This window comes from Grampus griseus (assembly GCF_964374135.1).
Source record: "Grampus griseus genome assembly, chromosome: 4".
Lineage (NCBI taxonomy): Eukaryota > Metazoa > Chordata > Mammalia > Artiodactyla > Delphinidae > Grampus > Grampus griseus.
This window is the reverse complement of record NC_138997.1, coordinates 92,631,304-92,655,688: the sequence shown is the minus strand read 5'-3', so window position 1 is coordinate 92,655,688 and position 24,385 is coordinate 92,631,304. Positions and strand designations below refer to the sequence as shown.

The 24,385-nt window shown below is 40.0% G+C and overlaps 1 protein-coding gene across 2 annotated transcripts in view; it reads left to right on the top strand.

Moving 5' to 3' along the window:
• The first annotated feature begins 6,462 nt into the window (after nucleotides 1-6,462).
• ANAPC4 (anaphase promoting complex subunit 4) overlaps nucleotides 6,463-24,385 on the top strand; it is a 41,234-nt gene continuing 23,311 nt past the window's right edge. For both annotated transcript variants that reach the window (XM_082653864.1, XM_082653863.1), the window contains exons 1-15: nucleotides 6,463-6,627; nucleotides 9,378-9,483; nucleotides 11,184-11,316; nucleotides 12,849-12,923; nucleotides 13,039-13,065; nucleotides 13,158-13,202; nucleotides 13,854-13,938; nucleotides 14,575-14,679; nucleotides 15,969-16,052; nucleotides 17,121-17,207; nucleotides 17,630-17,694; nucleotides 18,454-18,496; nucleotides 18,605-18,681; nucleotides 20,138-20,238; nucleotides 20,323-20,374. In XM_082653864.1, coding sequence (XP_082509990.1) covers nucleotides 6,499-6,627; nucleotides 9,378-9,483; nucleotides 11,184-11,316; nucleotides 12,849-12,923; nucleotides 13,039-13,065; nucleotides 13,158-13,202; nucleotides 13,854-13,938; nucleotides 14,575-14,679; nucleotides 15,969-16,052; nucleotides 17,121-17,207; nucleotides 17,630-17,694; nucleotides 18,454-18,496; nucleotides 18,605-18,681; nucleotides 20,138-20,238; nucleotides 20,323-20,374 — 1,214 coding nt within the window. In that variant the 5' untranslated portion in view covers nucleotides 6,463-6,498. The remainder of the gene's footprint in view (nucleotides 6,628-9,377; nucleotides 9,484-11,183; nucleotides 11,317-12,848; nucleotides 12,924-13,038; nucleotides 13,066-13,157; nucleotides 13,203-13,853; nucleotides 13,939-14,574; nucleotides 14,680-15,968; nucleotides 16,053-17,120; nucleotides 17,208-17,629; nucleotides 17,695-18,453; nucleotides 18,497-18,604; nucleotides 18,682-20,137; nucleotides 20,239-20,322; nucleotides 20,375-24,385) is intronic.

Below are 24,385 nucleotides of genomic sequence, written 5' to 3'. Positions count from 1 at the left end.
CTTATGGAGCCTTTAGGCCCTGGCCCAAGTCCCACTCTCTCCTGGGAAGCCTCACATGAGTTCCTGATAGCAGCCAGTACCTTCCTCTCCAAACCCCTTGCTATTCTGCGCCACATTTGAGGCACTTTTCATGTATTATTCTGTGATTATATTGACAGATTCTGTTTTCCCGAAAGGTTTCAGTTTCTTCAGGTCAGTACCCACTTTTTATACTCTCATGTCTTTCTTATGTATTGTAGGTGCTCAGTAAAATGTTGATGAAAACATGGAATTTTCTAGAGGTTCTCAGGTGGTAGGTGTATTCATTTGCTAGGGCTGCCATAACAAAAAGTCACAGACTGGGTGTCTTAAACAACGATAATTAACTTTCTCACAGTTCAGGAGCCTGGAAGTCCAAGATCAAGGTGTCTGCTGATTCAGGTCCTGGTGAGATCTCTCTTCCTGGCTTGCAGATGGTACCTTCTCACTGTGTCCTCACATGGTCCTTCTTCTATGTGTGTGTATTCCTGGTGTCTGTCTGTGTCCAAATTTCCTCTTTGTATAAGGATACTAGTCAGATTGGATTAGGGCCCACCCTAATGGCCTCATTTTACTTGTCATCTCCTTTTTAAAGGCCCTGTCTCTGAATACAGTCGCCCTCTGAGCTACTGGGGGTTAGGACTTCAACATGCAGATTTGGGGAGACACAATTCATTCCCTAACAGTAAGCATGCCTAAGATATGGAGAGTTGCTTTTTTCTCTTTCTCAGGACTGAAAATAGGAAAACAGACCTAAACAATATTGGGAGGAATTCCGAGCCAACAGGAGGGTTTAAATGTTGGGATGTGCTGTGTGAGCGAGATCGGCAGCCTTATCTGGAAGTCTTTAAACTTAGAATAATTCAGCTTTCAAGGTTATTTTAAGAAAAACACTTAAGTTGATTTCTGCCCTTTTTGAAGCAATTTATAAAATACTAGGCATCTGGGAGAAGCTTGACTATAGGCAGACATCAGAGAAATATAGTGGGTTTGGTTCCAGACCACCGCAATAAATTGAGTATCTCAGTGAAGGGAGTCACATGAATTTTTTGGTTTCCCAGGGCATCTAAAAGTTACATTTATACCACACTGTAGTCTGTTAAGTGCACAGCAGCATTGTCTAAAAAAAAAATCCACATACCTGAATTTAAAAATACTTTATTACTAAAAAATGCTAAAACATCTCATAACACAGGGATGCCACAGACCTTCAATTTGTAAAACAAACCACAATATCTACGAAGCACAATAAAACAAGATATTTAATTTTTAAATATAAAATCACAGCCTATAAAAGGTGCTTGTCTGATACCACCTCCTTCGTGATGTCCTTGTTGGTGTCTCCAGTGGAACAGTATGTCTCTTACCAGTGAAATAAAAATAGGTGTGTGTTTGTGTGTCTTTTCATTTCTACTTCTTTTCAGGTACTTAAATCATGCCCTGCATTAGAACAACTCTTTGTGCTTGTTTCCCCTGTGTAGATTAGAAACTCGTTGATGGCAGGGGCCTGTGGACATCATCGTGAACGTTCACTGGCTCCCAGAGACTGTGTCTTGCACATGGTGATATCAGAGACAACTAGTTGCAGTATGCATGGCCTCATTCCTCCTCCCACTAGCCTGGGAAGCAGGCGCCCAGGCTAACACCGTTCTCCACCCTCCAAGTAGAAGCTGCTCCTAAATACGGACTGGGTGAATGGAGATGGCCACTTATGCCTCCAAACCCAGCTGTGCTGCCTGACAGTAAGACGCTAATACACTTAGAGCTCCCCAAGGAAGAAAAGCTTAAAAAAATGCAAAGGAAAATCCAATTTGACTTACTTGATGCGGTTTTAATTGGAACATTAGGACATGGGTTAAATTACTTGAGGGTCAGCTAGAAGGTCACTGCAAAAAAGTGAAGATAAGAACTCTACTATTTGATTTCAAGTGACTTAGTATAAATGTTAACTCAGCAAGACTGAGGGGGGAAAAAGCACCAAAAGTAAGCAAGCAGATCGCAGAGATCTGAGGGGTGAGTTTTATCCCATTAGCTGGACAGTCACAAGATTCTCACACTACTGTGTTGCTTAGTAGCCCTGCAGACTAGCAGCGTGACATCTGGTGATCTCTAAGAAACGAAGCCTGATTAGATGGGCCAGCTTCTTCATCTGAAAATGTGGAGGTGAGGAAAGGGAGAAAACTAGAGATAGACAGCCTAAACATTCCACATGCTTAGAGGACAAAAGGAAATAAAAGTTGCTGCCCGCTAACTTTACAATTAATACATGAGCCAGGTGAGTCAAATAAAATGAAAAGTAACTCTAATTCTACCACCCAGACATAACCACTGTCACACTTACGTGTGTGTTCTTCCAAAGATTGTTTCTTGTGTAAAAGCTATATAGACGCTCTAAAATTTCCCCCACAAAAATGGAACTATTAAAATATACTGTTTGTAATCCTCTCCTCATAAACATGTTGTGAACATCAATTTATACCTATAACAATGGTATTATTCTTCAGTATGCATGTACTGTATTTAATCAGTCTCTTATGGTTGGACATCTAAATTGTTTGCATTTTTCACTAGTGTAAACAACTCTGTGGTGAACATACTTATACTCACATTTTTTCTCATTTCCTTAAGGTAAGTTCCTATACATACAAATACTGGTTCTGTAGCTCTTAGAACTATTTTTCCAGATGGGAGTCACATGAGTTGGTCTCCGAACAGCATCTGAAGTGGTCGTGGGAGACAAGCAAAGCACCACGAACTGACAGTCTAGACCCACATCTCCCAGACGCGCTTCAAACGTAAAACCACCCTTTGAGTAGTAATGATTGATTCCATATTGAACACTATGGATGGGCCGCTTCGCCACCATCACTCCCACCCGTTCCATCGTGTGCCTGCTGTGGGATTTGGGGGAGGGTTGACTGACATCCGCTCCAGCTCTTGGGGAGGACTTTTTATAGGGCATAATTCCACCCCCTTTACCTGTGAGTGATTTCAGCGAGGCTCAGGATAGGGGCTGGTCTAATTACAACGCAGCTCAGTACTTTAGTCTTGTGACTGGTGAAGAGACGCTCATTCTTCCTTCTGAATGAGGAAGCCTGTAGCTCCAGGTGCTGTCGGCAGTCTTCCAGCAAACACATGGGGAGCCAGCTTTATGGTAGTGCACACCTTCAGCTGGGTCCCTGGTGACTCCAAGTTGCTGGATCTAGTCTGCCCTGAAGTTGGCCGCATGACTGGACTTGTAATTTACATGAGCCGACACATTCTAGTTATTACTTGTGCCACTGGGACCACGGCAGGGCAGAGAGATTCTATCACTAACATTTATTTCTTTTTCCAGCAAATCCAGTTAATTTGCTTATTTTGTATGTTTCACTTACTTTTTGACTTCAAAATAGGCCTCTCAAAATAACAGCCTTTCCACCTGGCCTAGATCAGTCACATCCCACACAACTCCCATCTTCCATCCCTGTACACTGTGAGTCCCACATCTCTGCTCAGGCCCTGACCTTTCCCCTTCACACCTGCCTTTTCAGCTGCCTTTTGGCCATCACAGATGGATTTTCACACCACACCTCCACCTGAACACAGTCCCCACTGAACTCCTTTGCTCTGGTCTACTTTCCGTCCCTTCCCCTCATACTTCCCTCATATCCCACCCCACCCAACAACAACCAGTTCTCTACTCCCTGAGTCTGTGCGCCCAAATATCCCAACCTGTCTTGACTACTCCCTTGCTTTCATTCCCCCGATCTAATCAATAATCTGTTCATGTTATCCTACTTCAGAAATGTCTCTGGAATCACCTCCTGCAACCCCCCCTCCCCTCCGCCTCTACCCAACTAGTCTTCCTTCCTTTCTAACCCATCATCAGCCTTGGCACAAGAATTAAGGTCTTGTATGACTGATGAACCAGTGTGATGCCGTCAACAACACGCCCCTCCGCCAACAACCTCTGTTCTCAACTTCCTGCCTTTCAGAATCTAACCCCACACCGTTATAACACGTGGAAAGGTGCCATCGGTGTGAGCTAGCCCAAGGGGTGTAGTGATCAAAGAAACAGCCTAGCTACCAAAAAGTTATTTCAAAAGAGCTAGCCCCTGCATTTTCTTTTCAAGCACTAGGAAGAGGATAGATTAATATACATCATGGGAATTCTTAAAGTCTGTTTTCTCTTCATTTCCCTCACCCCTTTCCCACTTCCCACTCTGCACATTTGTATCTCCTGTCTTTGCCTTCTTAAAAAGCACCAGTGCCTGATCCCTGGGCCTTTCCCCCTTTTCCTTTTGATCCGGTGCCACATAAGCACAAGTAAACCAATTTGACTAAGCAGTGTTTTCCTTAGAAATGGGGAAGGCAAAGAAATGGAGTGGGTAAAGCCAAAGTCTCCTTTATGGGCAGTGAGAAAAAGAAAAGGCTGGAAATACCGTGTGCTAACAGCTCTTGTCCTATGGCTACTTCGGATCATTTCCAGTAACAATCCCTGCCACCCACTCCCGCTGACGCGCATGAGGTGCTATGGCCACATCTGGAACTTCACACCTATGCTGTTTCCTGTGTTGTTACACATGCCTTCTGGGTAATTCATACTCTTCTGTGAAGGTTTCATAATATGCAGGTAGTTACTCTCGTCTGTCTTGTAGCACTGAGTGTATAGTTCTATTAACAGTCCTTTCCATGTGTTGTATGAGGGTTCATATTCAGGATAAGGTTCAGGAAAATGGCATTCAGTTTTCATAAGATTGTTAAGCGGATAAAAATATTGGACCCCTACCATGTAGGTTATCTATTGCCACCTGTTGGAGGATGGAGAAGGTATCTTGAGATCAGACTATGAGGCAGGCAGCTATTATATAATCCATGGATACGCTTATCCGGTAACTTACAGGATGGGATCAAGCAGACAACGGTCTGGAAGCATTCACAGCTGCACTCGGCATCGCCGAAGGACCACTGGGACAATTTTATAGTTCACCTAGAGAAACAGGAAGTGCATTCGTTAAGTCAAGATTTATGAATGGGTAACTAGTCTTGTGGGTGCCAGGAATACGTCAGGGAAGGTCTTCATCATTGCTTGGGGACTAACAGAGCATAGAGGCCACCTGGTCCTAATGATTATTAAACAATTAACTACAATGCCCTTGACAGAGAAGTGATTTACCGCACAGTACAGCCCTGGGTAGGGCAGTGGAAGGACGGGAGGAACTGTACGTGCCCAAGGTGGCATCAGTTGTGCTAGCAATCACACACCACCCCAGAACATTAAATAATACCCAAAAACGCATTTCATGAATAACAAAGGCAAGTCCATTCTCACCTTAGGATATTGCCTGTGGGTGAATTTGGGGGACATTCTAAATTGTTTGCAGAAAAGGCAAGGGAAAAAGCCTATCTCAGGAAGCAGGGTAAACATGAGGAGTTACAAATCGCCTGGCACAAAAGAGTGCCTCGAATATTTGTTGCTGAATGAATTAGTCTACCTCTATCACCTTCATCCCAGGGGCTAGATCCAGACAGAGGGCAGGAAGACGGGGCTTGTTGCAAATTGAAGATCCTGCCTCCTTTCTACTTTGAACAAGTAAAAGAAGTGAAAGTTAGATAGATGGCTTTCTACCACAGACTTTAAGATCAAGAATCACAGGATGATACTGTCACATTCTCTTAACCAGGTTCATAACTTGTGGAAACTTTTAAACAAGTTAACACATTTAAATGTGTGACAAGAAGCATCAGATGGGTTCTGATTCACATAACCCGCCAGGCTGACCCGTGAGCCTTACAGAGCAGAGCCTCTGTCCCGTGCACTTGTGTAGCTCAGGCTCCTTCACATAGTAGATGCTCCAATAGCTACGGGACAAAGCCTGGCTGAGCCCACAGTCCTCATTTATCATAGTGGGGGCTAATACTACTAATAAGTTGTAGGCATGGGATAAAGGATCAAGATATTTGCCTATGTCAGAGGTTTTAGAGTATGACTCTCCTACCTTGGCTGCAAAGTGGCAGCACTTAGAGCGTTTTAATAAATATTGGCCCCATTCCGTATTAATTCTCTTTTAATCGTCTGGGGTTCTGCCTGGGCAGGGTTTTAAAAAAAAACAAAACAAAACCAAAAAAACCCACAACCCTCTCTACTAAGCACCCAAGGCTGAGACCCACTGCTTTAGAAACTATCGAAGAGGTTCCGGCGGTTCGAGAGCGCGCCTCCGTGCTCTCGCGAGGAAGTCCGGCTACCGGAAGTGCTCGGAGCGCGCGCGTGCGCGCGCGGCGGCGGCGGGAGCCGAAGTGCTGGGGGAGAACTGGAGGCAGAGGCTTCCCGGGTCGCGTTGCCTGCCGTGGGGCATCTGGCAAGTACCGCCACCCTCCGGGCTCTGTGCGAAGGGCCGGGGGCGGAGGCGGCGCCGCCGCCGCCGCCGGGCCCGGGCAGGACGGCCCGGGGGGCCCCTGCCGGCCTCCGATTAGGGGTGTAGTTGCAGGGCCGCCCCCATGTTGCGTTTCCCGACCTGTTTCCCGTCCTTCCGGGTGGTGGGAGAGAAACAGCTTCCGCAGGAGATCATCTTCCTGGTCTGGTCACCCAAGCGGGATCTCATTGCTCTGGCCAATACGGCGGGCGAGGTGAGTGAACCGGCGTGCAGCCCCGAGGACACCGAGCCCGGGCCACCTGTGTACCCCGCCCCTTCCTCCAGCCCTGCTGAAAACTTTAAGTGAATCTAAGGGGCCACATATGGGAAAGGTCATTTATACGCCCACCTCCCGCATTTTATGGCCAGAACAACAGTTTTCATGCAGCTTAACGCAGTCGTACAGTCCTGCATCCCCAAGACTTTCAGTTATTTGTTAAATGGGCTCTTTAAAGGCTCATGTGTCACTCATGAGCTAGACATAGTAGTAGGTCCACAGAGTCTGCAGTTAGTTTACTTGCAGTTTAGGCAGAAGAAAGATGAGTTATTGTCAGACTTGAGCTGCGAATGTGCGTGTCTGTAGCTGCCACAGAGGATGTTTAAGAATCTTTATTCTGTTGTCCAAGTTATACAGAATGGGTTGGATAGCCATCACTGGATTCCTGATGGAATGTGCACGAGTGTTGTCAGTTAGCATTTCTAGTTCACATTGTATTACGCTTCATCAGGTGTAAACGGGTTGTAGCTTTCTGCTGAGAGTTTTGTTACTTGGCAGCCATGTTGTAAGGAAACCTTCACCTTGGCTTCTTTACTCCTTTGGCCTTTTGGCAGCGTTCCTGATAGTTATCTGGCCGGGTGAGAGTTGTGTGGTGTGCAGCCAACCTTGGAAACTAGGTGGTAAAGAGAACTTAGCAGTCAGGGAAACTTAGCAGCCTGCAAAACTGTGTTGACTCTCATGACCTCGTTGTCAGGGTATTGATATCTGCTTTCTCAAGGCCCTCTATGAAATCTTCTAGTCTCCCTCCACTGCCTGGGTGTTTTGGAATGCTGTCCTGGCCCTGAGAGGAGTGCAGTTAGTACAGCCACAGCAGTAGGAGAGAAGGGAGAGAATAGGAGCGTCACTGTGATCAGATGGATAGATGTAATCAGTTGTGGGCATTTGTTGCTTCCGTTTTCTCAGTGAAGAAGAAGGGGCACTGTTTAGGTGTAAGGATGGAGAAGAAAATATTGGAATTTTGAGGAGAAAAGAGAGGTATGAAAAAGCTGACAAGTGGACTGGTGAAACTTGGTAGGATTGTTCGTCAGTATTAAGAGCCACATGAGGTTAGTGATTTTGTAGTGAAACTAGTGAGCATGGTTGTATGTCTCTTCTGTTCAGCTGTATGGGTGCAGGCGTGGTTGGGTTTAACCAGAGTTGTTGTGACTAGCTGTGACAAAGCAAGAGAGATGCAAGGGGGTTGAAGTTATATGTAAGAGGAATGATTGTAATGATGAACTTTGGATTGTAACCTGATTAAGTAGGGAAGTGAGGTCACGTGTTGGGTGAGGGACAATGAGTTGGTCAGTGGTAGAGTCCATGGCTTGTATGTCTTGGTGAGGTTGAAGAATTGAAGCTGGGTATCTGGGATGAGCAGGAGAGATACAGGTGGTGATGGAAAGTGGGAGGTTTGCAACTGAAGATTATGGCAGCATTTGTAGTTGTTGGTAATGACAAGGTCACAGGCATGACCCTGAGAGTGACTGAGGTGAGGTAGAGGATGTGATCATTGAAGAAGAGGTAGTTGAGCACCAAAAAGCCAGGACATTGTATCTCTTGAAATCGCCAAGAATGATGATGAGTAGTGTTGGAAAGCGTGAGTGAGCCAGACAGGAGTCCAAATCTCCCAGGAATGGGGGGGGGGGGCCTAGGAGGCTATAGGTGACTGCAGTTAAGAGGGATAGCAGGTGGTATGGTCTGATTGCATATGATTCAAAGTTAGAGGATTTTAGAGAAAAGAAGAAAAACCAGCCAGAAATGACATCAAGGAGGAAATCTTTATCTCCTAGCCCAGTAGTAGTATAGGGCACATGGTGTGCAAAACGGCCACCACCTGAGAATCCTGTAGGGAAGCAGTGTCCTCAGGTGAGAAGTACATTTCAGGGAAGACAGTGAAGATACAGGGGATCTTGATACCTGACCATGAATTCCAGAGGGCACAGAGGAAGGGTTTCAGAAGTAAGGAAAGTCAGAGATGGGCTCAGAAAAGAGCACTGGGTCTCGGGGATGAGCGATTCCTTGGGAGTCCTGGCTTCCCTGTAACCAAGAGTGAAGGAAGGATGCTATGAGATAAGGCAGGGAGTGGTAAAGCTGTGAGTACAGGAAACTAAGAAGGTGTGTGTGTGGGGGAGAATCTTCAGGAGCACATGCAGTTCGAGGCCTTTTCTTCATTTCTACCGGTTGTATGGAGGAGAGAGTAGGGACAGTTTTACTTTTGAAGCACAAGGAGCTCCAGGGCATCATCTTTATCCTCCAAGGTGGGAATATACCCGGTGGAAATGGAAATTTGGAATGACTAAGTGACTTGTCTGAGATCCATGGCCAGTAAGTGACACAGCTGAAATTGTCTGATTCCAAGTTTAGTGTTACTTGATCTTACACAGCTGCCTTTCTGGTTCTGTTTGTGTCCTTTATTGCTTTTTTCGTTATCTTCTTGGACAGCCTTATTCCTTTTCTAAAAGGTAAGTCTCCTATTGACATGAAAGTTAGGAAATGTATAGGGTACAGGGTTAAATTAGACCTTGTTTCAGCCATTTCTTTGAAAATACCTTAAGTTCATTCAGACACTTTTGTCTTCGAATTTCTTCTGATAGCTAAATATTATATTTGATATGATTTTTTAAAAAATTTATAGTGGGGATCTAGGTATATTTAATTTTTGGAAACGGATTTTTTATTATTTGCCATTATTATCTGTTTTGTCTCAGGTTTTACTTCATCGACTTGCAAGTTTTCATCGAGTTTGGAGTTTTCCACCAAATGAAAATACAGGAAAGGAAGTGACCTGTCTGGCTTGGAGACCAGATGGCAAACGTAATGATAGTATTGTAAAAAATACATTTTTGTTTTTCAGAAGGAGTATTCTGTAAAGAGAATTTATTTCCAGAAAGAATTTATTGTTCTTATTATATACTAGAATTCTAAATTTGGGAACTTTGCCTTTTTTTCAAATGCTTTAAAGTGTTTTCAAAGAACTCAGATTAATTCTACCATCTTGTTTCTTGGCAAAGATATCTCTAAAACGAAATCTGACTTCTTGGCAAAGATAAGGCTGAAAAGAAATTTGATAGGAATATACAGAGTACTTTGGTTTTGTTCTTTCGCTGTCGTGTTGTCCTGCACTGTTTGCCCTAAGCTTCATTTGTCACTCACTCGTCAGTTCAGTACCATCATGGCCCTTTTCTCCCCAGAATGTGTTTTAGCATTAAATGAGTGGCTCATAAATATTCTCTCTGCACATTTGGCTTGCCTCACCTGAAGGACTGTCAGTTCTGACCCGCTTCCTGCAACTTCTGTGTGATCTTACTCCTTTTGGTGCCCTGTATGTTGTAACTTGCTGCATTGTAGCTCTGAGGACTGAACTCTCCTCTTCCATGTGTTGTTACAAGGACAGTCATTGTTTGAGCTGTTGTACATGTCCAGTCAGCACAGGAAAATGCTACAAATCATACAGCTTAAAGTTCATCTGTATCATTGGTGCTTAAAAAAAGAAAAAGAATTGTTTTTGTAAAATGATATGTACTCCTCATTGCTTACTTTTTTTCTAGATAAATATAAGTATGTAAAAATGCCCTGAAAGCCTGTCACTTTACAGTTAACAACTATTTTTGTCTGTACTCATTTTGCTCCGTTCTTGTTTCATCTTTTACGTAAAAACAAAGTATGTGTAAAATTAGAGAACTTTTATAAGTAATAATTTGAGATCTTGCACTATTCATCCAAAAATGCCACGATCTCAAAAATTATGAAAGTCAGTGTGTGTGAAAATGTATTTAAGTAGATGATATTTTTATCATTAAAAAATGTCTTGTGATTTTCGACAGTAAAATAGGGGTTTTTTTTGGTAATGATTATTTCAAGATTGCTTTAAATCGTTTTGAAGAAGAGGAGACTTGGATTGCCTCACATCTAGCAAAGCTGCATATATTGGTATACAGTGAAACTCACAGCCCTCTATTTAGAAATTCTTCAATTTGATATGTTAGGACGATGTTAATGACTTATGTAGAGAAACTATACTAGATAATTCAGCCACAGTGAAAGGAAGAAGACCCATCGGTATTTGATGGCCCTGTTCATTAAGGGTTAGAAATAAAAAAGGAATAAAAAACCTTCCAAGAACCAAGCAGATGGAATCACTTTTCCGCTTTTGGGTGGGGACCAATATGTCTTGGTGATAACGATATTATTGTTTATTTGTTGATGCCTGTTCAGTATTTTCTGCTTGGCATCAAGGTTCCAGTCTAGAGGCTGTGATACGTAAGATGTTAAGAACAGTACACGAGAAAGTAGTAGATTGCTCATGAAAGTTTGAGCATTTGAAAATAAGCGTAGGTAACAGCATAACTATATGCAAAGATATCTTTTAGTTTTTTAATTATTTAAAGCAAGGATTTGGGGGTTAAATCATTTCTATGATTATGTTGTCTTTAAAATAGTAAAATTGGGGAAGCAATGAAATACCTATTTTTCTCAAATATTGCACTAACTTATTCTGATTATTTCTTCTTTAGTTTTGGCCTTTGCTCTTGCTGACACCAAGAAAATCGTTTTGTGTGATGTAGAAAAACCTGAAAGCTTGCACTCTTTTTCTGTGGAGGCTCCAGTTTCTTGTATGCATTGGATGGAAGTGACCGTCGAGAGCAGGTTGAGTAATAAAAAAAGAAAAACCCCAGTAGTCACAGTAGTATGTTTTTGAAATTCTCATTTTTTAAAAGTGGAAACTTAGGAGTATCTGGGTGTTGAGTATGTGTACATTGCATTTAACTTTTTGTTTTAAGCTTATCAAGATGCAGTTTTTTTAATTCTCTGTTGGGTTTTTTTTCTCTTGAAAAAATCTCTTTTCTTATTGGAGCAGTAACACCTCAATGGCCAAGATTTTTCTTTTCAGTTATTTTTAACGGTTTGTATCGATGACTTATACATTCAAGGAATATTAATTAAAATCATTGATTAGCAAATTGAGGTTCTGTTTTCCTTTTCACCATATATTTCACCTGGAGCTTTGTGTTTTTGTGTCCCAGTGAATATCCTTAGAGTACAAAAAGTGCTGAATTGAGCATTCTGTTTTGATGCTGAATGGGTTCTTTCTGTGTTCATGGTCCCTATAGTTTCCTTATTTTGTGAAAATAGTTTTGCCTTAGTCTGTGAAGTCAAGTACTACGCCAGGTTTGCAGTAAAGATGGCTTAAAGAATCAATGGGCTTAGTGAATACTGAAAATAAAAGTTTCTTTTTTGAGGAAATATGATAATTTTCTTTTCATTCTAATTAAGTTTTAAATTAATATCAAATGAATTTGTAAATCCTGATTATTAATTGACAAATTTCCTAAGAAAGGGACTGTAAAGCATTAGATAACAAGGTCTAGCCTGGGGTTTGAAATTCACTGTAGATAAAACAGTGATTAATCCATCATCAAATAAAGGTTGTAAATGGTCATGTGAATTCATAGAAGATTAGAGGAACAGAATATACCATGTAATTTCTATCTCAGTCCAGTTACCTGCTAAGTGTATTCCTAACACGCTTTTCATTAAGAGTTCAGAAATATTATGTGGAGATTCCAGGGTCTCTCAGGACACTACTTTTTCACCTTCTTACTCATTTATTTCCAGCCATATTCGGAGATAGGATTGAAAAAAAGGGGGGGGGGGATAAATAAGACTGTTTCAAAATAGGTGGTGTCATCTTATGTACCTGCTGGGTTTTTACATCTTCATATGTATGTAAGCTATAGAAGCCATCATTACATTATATAATAATTGCAGTGTTCTTTACAGTTACTCTTGGAACTCATATGTTCAGTGTTGGTTCTTAGAGGAGAGTTAAGTCAGTCAGTCTGTATCTGGTGCTGATACTGAATACATTTGAATACATTTCATATGCTGAGAAAATTGTTTATAAATATTTGTTCCTCTAAATGTAAAGTGGGTAGGCTGATTTTTTTTCCCCAGAAATAACGTTATAAGTAAATGAAGAAATTCCAACTTTTCTATTTCTTGTTTGTGATTGTTATAGTGACTATTTTACAGTGATAAACTGTGTGTGGCATCTGTTTACTTGGTAATGTGTGATGTATAAAATTGGGCATTTAAAAAAATTAGTATTTTTTAATGGAAAGAAAAGTAGAATCTTTGTTTTTATAATACTTGTTTTTGTTTTGTTTTCACCTTTTTAGTGTTCTAACGTCCTTTTATAATTCTGAGGATGAATCAAATCTTCTCTTACCGAAACTTCCTACACTGCCCAAAAAGTAAGTATCAGAGTTTAATTTCATTGGAATTAATCTTGCAGATTTCTTTCCTTTCCTTTTAACACTGACAATTTTCTCATGTGTTTTAAAAAATGCATTTCTGGTTTTTTTCTAGTTATAACAACACCTCAAAAATATTTAGGTAAGATATGCCTTTTTTCCTTGCAAGTAAGATACTCTTTTATTATTTGAAAGATATAGTTAAAGATAACCCAATTTATGTTTATATTTTAGTGAAGAAAATTCTGATGAAATTATTAAGCTTTTGGGAGACGTCAGGTAAATCTTGCAGATATCTTAAATATTTAACAAGTCTTATTTTCTTAAATTTGATATTTGATATTTGAGGCAGTTTTTAGACTAAAGTTCCAAGGACAATTTCCTTATTTGTCATGTTATTTCATTGCTGACAAATACCTCTGAACAATAAACAGACAATATCTATTATTTACTCGTTCTTATTCTATGATACTTGGTTGTGTCAAGTTTAATATTATGATGTACTTTCATTTTAAAAAGTAAAGGAGGGTGGAAGTGCTAGAGTTTCTAAAATTTAAATTTAAATGTTCAGGTTCTTTAAGCACACTTAATGCATTTAGCATCAGAGCCGTGATAAAACTGTTGGCGCTTTATATTAGCTGGAAAAGAGATGATTTTGTTATTGAGAGTATACAAATATAATCATCATTAAAATAATATATTCTTATTTTACTGTAAACTGATGTTTTTTTAGGCTGGATGAAATTTATGTTGTTCCTTTGAAAGAAAGGAATAAGCCCAATGTGATTGAGGCTTGGTGAATTTGTCGCGGGATTCAGTTCCCCCACAAGGAAGCTTGAACATGCAGATTATGTGAGGGCAGGAGCATGTCTTGGTGTAAGAACTCGCTCCTGTCTGTTCTCCTCAGCTTGTTGCATTATTTTTAATTAGGCTTAATATTCTTGTCCTTGGAGGAAGCTCTGCATTTATTGAGCTTTATGCTTATGGAATGTTCAAAATTGCTCGAGTCACTGGGGTAAGTTTTTCTTTAAAATCTTCCTTTTTGTTTCTCTTAGAATACAGCAGCTGACTGATTTATGGAAAAAGAATAAAACATTACCTTTTTTCTTAATTTCAGTTATTGGAATTATTTGTTCTTAAGTGTTAAAAGGATAATTTTCCTACTAAGAATAGTGATATGATGTCTGTGAAGATCAGGGGCTCTTAGTGGAATTAGTCAAAAATTTTTTTCTTAACAAAAAGATTGGTATGATACACTGGATTATGATTTAATGTTTTTCTAGTCTTGTGGTGTTTAAGAGCTACACTTTGTGATTGGAATTTGATAAACATCATCAGAAGCAATCTTATGCTCAGTCTCGGTCTTCTCCGTATCTTTTTCTTCTTATTCTTACAGTTCCCTAAAAGGATAGAAAATGTTATAGGCTCTGTGGGAATGTTAGTTCTCCAACACTTAGTTTGGGCCCCTTGTTGGGGGTGTGTGTTTGTGTCCTTGCAACTAAGAGGACACATGCCTTCATGTGCCACGTGTGTGGCAGGAGCCAGGCATGTGTTTCTGCTTTTTAGAGCTCTGAATATTTGCCTCCTATATTGTAAGCAGATGCAGTCTAGCAATAACACTAAATATAATGGAGATTTGACTGTTTTACAGATTGTTGGTACTTGTCTTGCATTATGTCTATCAAGTGATTTGAAATCATTGTCAGTGGTCACAGAAGTTTCCACCAGTGGTGCTCCAGAAGTTTCGTACTTTCAGGTGAGTACTGGAACCTAATAGCAGCAGAGGGTAAATATATATTTTTAAAGGTTTTATAGTTTTTTATTATCCATTTCACTGGATTCTAAGGTCATCAAAACAAAACAAAGCAAAAAAATCGACTTGGAGCTTCTAAGACATTTATAGAGTCCTACTGGTGAATACCTTACTATTCCAATGGCACAGCATAGTTATGGTCTATTAATGACTATATTAACTCATTGCTATACCAGTTCCATCTTTGTACCAAGTGTTTTCTTAGGATTCTGACCCTAATAATAATAAAAGCTAATATTTATTAATTGTTTAATATGTGCCCAGTACTGAGTGATTCAGTATAATTCATTTGTAATCCTCACAATAACCTAATAAGTAGGTACTATTATCCCCATTTTATAGTTGAGTAAATGGGCGCACAAACTGTAATTTGCTTGGTGAGCATTGGAAAGTGATGCTGCACAGTCTGGCTCCAGAGTTGGTGCTCTTAACTAACACATTGCCTCTTGTGTAAGATGACTACTTAATGTTGGGAAAACCCTTTTTCATTGTGTGCTGTTTGTATCATAGATTGTGGAAACTGGGCTCCTGTAGATTATTTAGATTGTAGCCTTGTCTTCAAGAAAACCTTCCCTAAAATTTCATCGCAGATAACCCAGCCACTTAGCCTAAGAACGCATGAGCTCTCAAACAAAAGTAGGGTGAAAAGATGCAAGGTGTGATGCATGTGATGCCTTCCAACATGCGTTGTATTCAGAACATCAGAGAACTCTTAACTTCCTGACGTTTGCTGGAACAGTTGTTCATATTTGCTCTTCATCTTAAGGTTCTGTGAAAATGTGATTTCCAGGATTGCATTTGGTGCTGTAATAAAATGATTCACTATTAATGTGAAATTTGTAATAGGTATTTTTCAAACTCTGTTGAGATAATTCATGTACCATTGTAATAGATATTTCACTTGTATTTATCAATAACTATAATTCCTTTAACATTTTTACAGAAATTTGTGATCATTTTTTAAATTCCTCATAAGAGTGTTATAAAATAGATTATTACATTTATTCTAACTATGTAGAAGGGGTTGCTCACCTCGAGAGGGTGATCTGTGCATAGATAGACACTGCAGATTAGAAAATCCTAAGATTGTATTCTGTTACTCTCCAAACCATTATGCTCAAAAGGAGCAGAGTCTGGCATAGTCTTTCTGATATGTAGTTAGACTTTTGACTCTTCTTTAAAAGAAGTAAATATGTCTGCTTGTAACTTACTTTATTATTTTGATTTGACAGCTTGAAACCAATCTATTGTACTCTTTCTTACCTGAAGTAACTCGAATGGCCAGAAAGTTTACTCACATTTCGGCTCTTTTACAGGTATTTATTTATAGCTTGTTTTATGTGACTGTTTACTATAAATTTCTAATGTTCTGTAAATAAAAAACTTGAAAATCTTACTTCTTAAAGCCAACTTTATGTGGCGGAGGTGTCTAGTCTGATAGACAAGTTTATAATGTCCGTTAAAGCAAGAAAGAGAAATTTAATTGAAAATCTACTCTCACCCATCTCTATTTCTCCAAAGGAAAAGAAAAAAAGTAGTTTAAACCTTTTTAAACATTCTCATAAATGAAACAATATTTTGGAATTTTAAGTGTTTTTACAAATAAAGTAGTATGGAAAACATCATATCAGTTAGCTTTTGTACATGATAAATGCACCCCAAATTAGCTTGTGATTGGTGTTTTAGTCGACGATTTGGGCTGGGCTAAGCTAGAAGGTTCTGTTCTGGGCCAGGTTCAGCTATTTGGGGCTGGGCTTGGTCGTACATTGGTGGTCAGCTGGCTGGTCCAAGTGTCCCATAGCTGTGATGGCTTTGTCTGGACTGCACATTCCTCATCTCCCAGCCGGCTGGACCAGGCTTGTTCATGAAGTGGTGGCCACGGCAGGGGTGTCAAGAGTGCAAGTGGAAGCATGCAAAACCTTCTGGGGCCTTAGACTTCTGCTTTCGTCACACTAAGCCCCAAGGCCGCCCGGATTGAAGGACTGGAGAAATTGAGTCTGCATCTGCATAGAGGAGCTGCATGTACTTCATGTCAAAGATTTCTGGAGATCAGTGTCTTTTTAAAAGGATACTGTTTGAAAATTGAATAGTTGACCAGTCAGCATTTTGACAGTTACTGTATATAAAATGCATCTTATATGTAGAAAGCTGGAAAATATCTGTTTTACCAGATAAAAACTGAATTTGAGAAAGTTTGATAGTTAAATGATTATCAAGTGTTAGCTATAGTCTTTTCTTTCTCAGGCTTAACTGAGTTAAAAGTGATTTATAGTAAATTTTGGATTTCTTTGAGACCGTTGACAGTAAGAAACATGTATTATTTAGTTAGCATGTAGACTTAAATATTTTTTGCTACTTTAATATTTTTGTCTTCTTGTTAATAGTATATAAATTTGTCACTGACATGTATGTGTGAAGCATGGGAAGAAATATTGATGCAGATGGATTCTCGTCTCACCAAGTTTGTGCAGGTAATATGCCTGGAGTTTCCCATGGAAGGTGTTAAAGAATGCACGTTATCCTTGTTTACTTCATGAAGGACATGAGAAAAATCAGTCTGTTTTGTAAAAGGCTCAGATCATGATTTCTTTCAAATGGTTTGGTCTAACCTCATACTGTTATCTCAGAGAGTGATACACCAGCTCTTCCCCTTGGTACAACTTAGGTGGGGACAGGATTGTGAAGTGGAGCTGGTAGGGCTTGGGGATTAAGGACAGGAGTTGGAAGAGCTTTCTGGTTGTTTTCCTGTAACTGCTATTCAGATAATCAATTTAAATATGAATTTGAGAGAAGGCTAAGGGTAATAAGAAAGGGAGACATGTTCCTGTAATTTTGAATAAATATGCTTATAATTTAAAAAATACCTATTACGATTTTATTGATCTTTCTCTAGGAAAAGAATACAACCACATCAGTGCAAGATGAATTCATGGACTTGCTGTTGTGGGGGAAAGCAAGGTAATGAGCTCATATTAGGTACTCTTGCTTTTCCTTCTCTTTTTAAAGTAATTTATTTCAAAAGCAATTCACATTCATTGTAAAAAAAAAAAAAGAAAGAAAATTCTGGTGCGCAAAGACCAAAAAAGTAGTATATATTTTTCTAGGCATTTTTATTCACGTATTTATTTTTTACATAAATGTGATTGTTCTGAGTGTATGTATAATATATGTAAATATATTATATATGTACTTTTTAAATGTATACAAATTTTAAAATTCTTTGTAGCCAAATCAGTCTTTTCCTTTATTGTATTTGCCTTCACATTATTCTTAAAAAGATCTTTCCCATATTAAGTGTTCAAAGATCTGTATTTTCCTCCAGAGATTTTTTTGCGGTTTATGTTTTTATTCCATTTACATGTTCCAGATGTGATTTATTTGGTCATATGCTGTGGAAGACTAACTTCTTTTTTTTTTCAGTGTTCAGGTAATTGCCCAGTATAATTCATTGAGTATTACACCTTCTTCTTACTGGTGTGAAATACCATTTTAGCGTATAGTACATTCTTATATCTACTTCAGTCTGTTCCTAGACTTTATTGTTTCCTGTTGTGCCCGTTTCTTTGTGAGTACAACAAAGTCTTAATTTTTGTTGGGCTATTTCTTTTTATTAATTTTGTTTAAAAATCTTGTTTGTTCTTTGAAATTTAAACGTTTTAAGTGATGCATTCAGATTTTGAATAGAGGAGACTAAAAATACTTTCTTTTTCATTGTAGTGCTGAACTTCAGACCCTCTTAATGAACCAGTTAACAGTAAAGGTGCGGTTATCTTTGTATTTTAATGGCTATGAACACATTCTTAATTTTTTTTAGAATGGCATATAGTATCTTACTTGTATGCTGAATACTTTTTTTTCTCTTAATTAGGGCTTAAAAAAGCTTGGCCAATCTATAGAGTCATCATATTCCAGTATACAAAAATTGGTTATAAGTCACTTACAGAGGTATGAAGGTGATGTAGACTCTTTTGGTATGGCATCTACACGTACTTGGCATTGGTCTTCTTTCTGCAACCTTCTTTTCATCATCTGGCATTCTCTGTTTGAGCCTCTTCTGGCTAAAATTGTTGCATTAGCATTTGAGGGGACTCTTGGTGTGCCCAAGATTTAAAGAGTCAATAATGGTAGTTCTGCTTTATGAAATAACTTTCCAACATCTTTTCACCACCCGAGGCCCTGTCTGGGCTTTTATCTCACCCAGACAGCCATGAGGTATGTCTTGAATAGGGCATATACCCTTTTTTGAGTGGTGAAATTAAGTAAGTTTGTATATCATTTTATATGTTATGTAAAAGCATGTATATATTTTTGCATTTAACTCCTTGGCAAGGTGTTGGTTATGATTATCCTCATTTAGAAGAAACTGAAGTTCAGAATGGTTATATATGGCTGACCCAAAGTTATTAAGTGTCAGAGCCAAGACTGTCCCAGATCTTCAAGTCTCATGCTGTTTCTAGCTACAGCTACCTCAGTGAAGCAGTTTGCAGGTAGATGTTCAGTGTTAGACTTAAATTTTGATAAATTTCTTTATGCTGAGACCCTGGGCCTTACCATATCACCTCCCGTTTTGATCACTTTAGGACCCTCTGGCCTGGTCTCTTCCAGTCCACACTATGCCCCTCAAATATATTCTCCACAGTGGATCTGATCATGTTACTCTTATTTAAAAACTTCCAGTGTCTTCCCGTTTCTTAGGACTAATACCTTTGGATGGCTGCCTATCTGCTTCACCTACACTGGTGGCCTTCTCAAACTTGACAGTTTTTCTCCTACCCGGGGCCTTTGTACAGCCCTTTTGCTTTCTGGAACACTCCCACCCTGTTCTTCACTTGCATTCTCTAGCTCTCAGCTCAAATCTCACTTGTTCAGAGAAGCCTTCTCTAATTCCCAGATTAGATCAGGTTCTTCTGTTAGACCTGCACCTGGTGTGTTTCCTTTAAGGCATTTATGGTAGTTGGAATGATATACTGTCTGATTGTATGGTTATGACTGTCTCCCCCATTAGACTGGCAGTGTCAGGAGGACCCTTTCGTTTTGTTCACCATTAAGTCCCCAGTATTTAGCATAGTGCCAGACCTAACGTTGGAGCTTAATAAATATTTGTTGAATGTTAAATACATAGCTGTTGGGTGAACAATATGACTATCTTAGAAGTGCCAGGACTAGCTGTGGAGCATAATTTGATCTTACGAAGTTTAATCTTGTGGTCGTGTGTTCATCTCACTAGTCATGACAACCAAATGTTCTTCTGCAGCTTTTCAAAATAATCTTGAGAAATAATTATTTCTCATAGAAAGCAAAAGTTACTTTCAGTTTTTATTTCTGAAAACTTAGAAACATTCAAGCAAGATAGTAGCTGCCTGCCACCTTGACGATGGTGTTTCTGCTCTGTTTTTGATAGTGGCTCAGAGTCTTTATTATACCATTTGAGTGAACTGAAAGGAATGGCTTCATGGAAGCAAAAATATGAACCTCTTGGACTAGATGCTTCAGGAATTGAAGGTGGTAATTTAATTCCTCAATAGAATGCATTAAATCCTCCCTACTTATTTGACAAATGATATTTATTTATTTACTTCCTTTTAGATGCTATTACTGCAGTGGGTTCTTTCATACTCAAGGCAAATGAACTTCTTCAGTAAGTATTGGGGATACTTGAATATTGGAATCATTAACTTGAGAATGTTTTACTTTTTACTTATAAATAAGAACCTAGCAAATTGTTGTGATTTTCTAAAAATGAGTTTTTAAGTTTTTATCAAAATTATACCTTTACATGATTAAAACAATCCAATAGCACAGCAGTTTCATACATTAAAGTGGTATTTTCCTGTCCCGCCCATCCTCACCCCAGGTCCTCTTTCCAGAGGGAATCCTTTTAACTATTTCTGGTTTTAGGTCTGTAGGTTACTTCCATATTTCTAAATTGTATGACTGTACTGTCTTTCTTTTACTTACCAGTTTTGAAAAATTATTCTTCTCTGTATGTCTGCCTTTCCTAGACTCTGCTTGCTTTCTCCTTGCACAGTTCTGCCTTGCTCACATCCTCAGGCTCTCCGCCGTCTCAGGGGCAGTGTCACACCCCTGGAACTGCCTCTGTCCCTGCTGCCTCTTCCATTAGCCTCCCCCTGCCTGCACCAGCCTGCGTGCAGGCTCCATCTCGTGCAGCCACCGCCCTGGCGTTTTCTTCATTGCTTTCATGGGTTAGATCCTTACTTCCAGGATCTCCTCTGTTTCTTGGTTCATTTAATCACTTTGTGGATAATATCTTCCAGTAACTTAGAAAACGGATGTGTGAGGGTTAGCTTTGTGTGTCCTTTTGGGTCTTTTCTCCTTCTGCCACACTTAATTGATGGTTTTGACTGGGTATAGATTATGAAGGGGGATTCATTTTCTCATAGAACTTTCAAAGCTTTGCTCCATTGTATTTTGGCCTTTTTGTTGCCAGTGGACGGTCTGGTGCTTCTGATTCTCATTCCTTTGTGTGCTATTTTTTTTCTCCTCTCAAAAAGCTTTATTCATCCTTGATATGTTGAAATTTCACAATAGAGTTTTAAATGTGGGTCTTCTCATTTGTTGTACTCATAATAAGAAAATGCCATTTTAACCTGAATTCTATATTGTATTATTATTTTGATAATTTCTCCCTCTCCTTTTTTTAAACTAGATTTTTGTTCTAGAAATCTAGTTAGTCAGATATTAGACTTCATGGATTGATCCTCTATGTCTTTTATTTTTACTCTCATTTTTTAAAATATCTTTGTCTTTTCTATTTCCTGTGAAATTTTCTTGAGTTAATTATCCAATGCTATCATTCATCATAGACAATTATTGAGCATTTAACTATGTTTTAAACACTATTCTAGATGCTGAGGGTATAGTAGTAAACAAAACTGATAAAAAAAATCTTGCCTTCGTAGATATTATATTCTTACATGATGAGACAGACAATAAAGAAATGAATAATTAAAACATACAGCAAGTCAGATGGTGATAAGTAGTGGTGGGAAAAGCTAATGAGGGAAGGAGGACCTAGGGCATGCTGGGGGTAGGGGTGCAATTTTTTGGTCAGGGAAGACCTCACTGAGAAGGTGATGTTGGAGAGAGGAGGGAGTGAGCCCTGTTACTTTGGGGGCAAAGGAGACAGCAAGTATATGAAGGCCTTGAGTTTGGAGCATGCCTGGCATATATGAGGGACCTCAAGGAGCCACTACAGTTAAAGTGACTTGAACAACAATGTGAGTTGTAGGGGATGAATTGAAAGAGGTCACAGAGGATGGGACAGGTTGTGTAGAGCCTGTAGGCAGTTGTAAGGACTGTGGCTTTTACTCTGGGTATAATAAGCTCTTAGGGAGTTATTAGCAGTGGAGCGACAGGATATGACTTAGGTTTAAAGAGATCCCTCTTGTTATTTACTTGGTATTGAGAATAGATTATATGAGGGCAGGGACAGAAGCGATGAGACAAATGGTGGTCAGAATCAGAATAGGTCAGAACCTGGATATATTTTGAAAGTAGAAATAACAAGATTGCTGAATGGTTGTGTGGATGGTAAAAATAAAGGAGTCATGGGCTTCCCTGGTGGCGCAGTGGTTGAGAGTCCGCCTGCTGAGCCAGGGGACACGGATTCGTGCCCCGGTCCGGGAAGATCCCACATGCCATGGAGCGGCTGGGCCCGTGAGCCATGGCCGCTGAGCCTGTGCATCCGGAGCCTGTGCTCTGCAACGGGAGAGGCCACAACAGTGAGAGGCCCGTGTACCATTAAAAAAATAAAAAATAAAAAAATAAAGGAGTCATGGATAATTACGAGTTTAGGTCCTGAGCACCTGGTAGAGTATGACTAACATTTACTGAAATGGGGAAGACTTGGGGGAGAATATAGGAAATATATATGTATTTTATGTTCCTCAATTTGGGTTTATCTGATTTTTTCATGGTTTGATTCAGGTTATACATCCCTGGCCAGAATATTACATAATCGGTGGAGTGTCCTTCTCAAGGTGTCAGATCCAGAGGCAACCAGTGTCCGTCTACCTCTTCTTACTGATGTTAATTTTGATCACATGGTCAATGTATTAGGCATATTAAATTGAAATGTCTGTTAGATACCCTGGTGGAGCTGTCCAGCATGTTGTTGATTGTATGAGATTATGTTCAAGTGAGGGATCCAGGCTGGAAATGTAAATTTGGGAGCCATCAGCACATTGGTATTATTTTAAGCCAAGAACCTGGATGAGATAGTCAGTGCGCTTAGAGGAGAGATCTGAAGACTGGGTGATGGGCTTTCCAGTGTTAGAAATGGGGTTGATGTGGAGCTAGCGAAAGAAACTGGAGAGGCAGAAAGACCAAGGAGTGGGTGTCCTGCAGGCTGAGTGAAGGACGCATTGCAAGAAGTAATGAGGGATTGGTTGTCTAATGCTGCTGAGTCAAGTAAGGTGAGGACCAGAAGTGGAATAGATCAGAATATTATCAGAATAGATGATGGGTGACCTCGATGAGAGCCACTTCTGTGGCGTCATGGGAGCAGGTATGATGCACAATGAGAGCAGATGCAAAGAAAACAACAAATGTAGTCTCTTGAGTTTTGCTGTAAAGGGAATGGTCAGCATTTAAAAATAGTCGTTGGGTTTTTCTTTCTTTTTACAATGGGAGAAATTAGAGCATATTTATTTATGATGGAAATGTTCTTCTGAAGGGGAACAGTTGAGATGGCAAAGAGAGGGAAGTTTGCTAGAACAAGAGGATTCAAAAGGGGATGGGATTTAGTGGGTCAGGGATAGGAGAGAAGGCCAAGACAGGGGTCACAGATGCTGGTATATGAGCAGATGAGGGCTTGGGGATGTTCACTTCTAATTGTTTTTATTATCTTAGTGGAAATATGAAATGTTCTGTCATCAGCTGAAGGTAAGGATGGGGAAGTGGTATTGAGCTTTGAGCTTTGAGCTTTGAGAATAAAGGAAGAGGTGTGAGCCATTTGTCTAGTACAGTAGGAGCGTGAATGGGCTGATGAAGCAGGAGGATTGTCAGTAGTGCTAAGGGCTGCTTGGTTAGCGTTCCCAGGAGCGTTAAAATGAGACCAGCTAACATGGCTGTGTGGTTTTCTCCAGCCAGGGTCAGCTGCTCGAGTGGGAGCAGAGAATAGGTGAGCAGTTTGATTTACTAGGCTTAGTGAATAAAAGGAAGCAAAGGGGAGGCAAGAAATTGAAGCAAGGGCATGATTAAAATGATAAACCTCAAATCTGTACTGATTTAGGAGGGAAGTGAGGACACAGAGGGGGTGTGAGACAGTGAAAGGTGGTAGAACTAGTAGGTGGTAGTCTTGGTGGGATGAATGTTGGGCTACTGGAGAAAAGTCACTGGAGAGATAGTTGCTGGTTGTTGGTGAGCAGGGTGCTTTAAATTGAGATTTAAAATGTTCACGTTGGTGGACTTCCTTGGTGACGCAGTGGTTAAGAATCTGCCTGCCAATGCAGGGGACATGGGTTTGAGCCCTGGTCAGGGAAGATCCCACATGCCACAGAGCAACTAGGCTCGTGCTCCACAACTGCTGAGCCTGCGCTCTAGAGAGCCCACAAGCTGCAACTACTGAGCCTGCGTGCCACAGCTACTGAAGCCCGCGTGCTTAGAGCCTGTGCTCCACAGCAAAAGA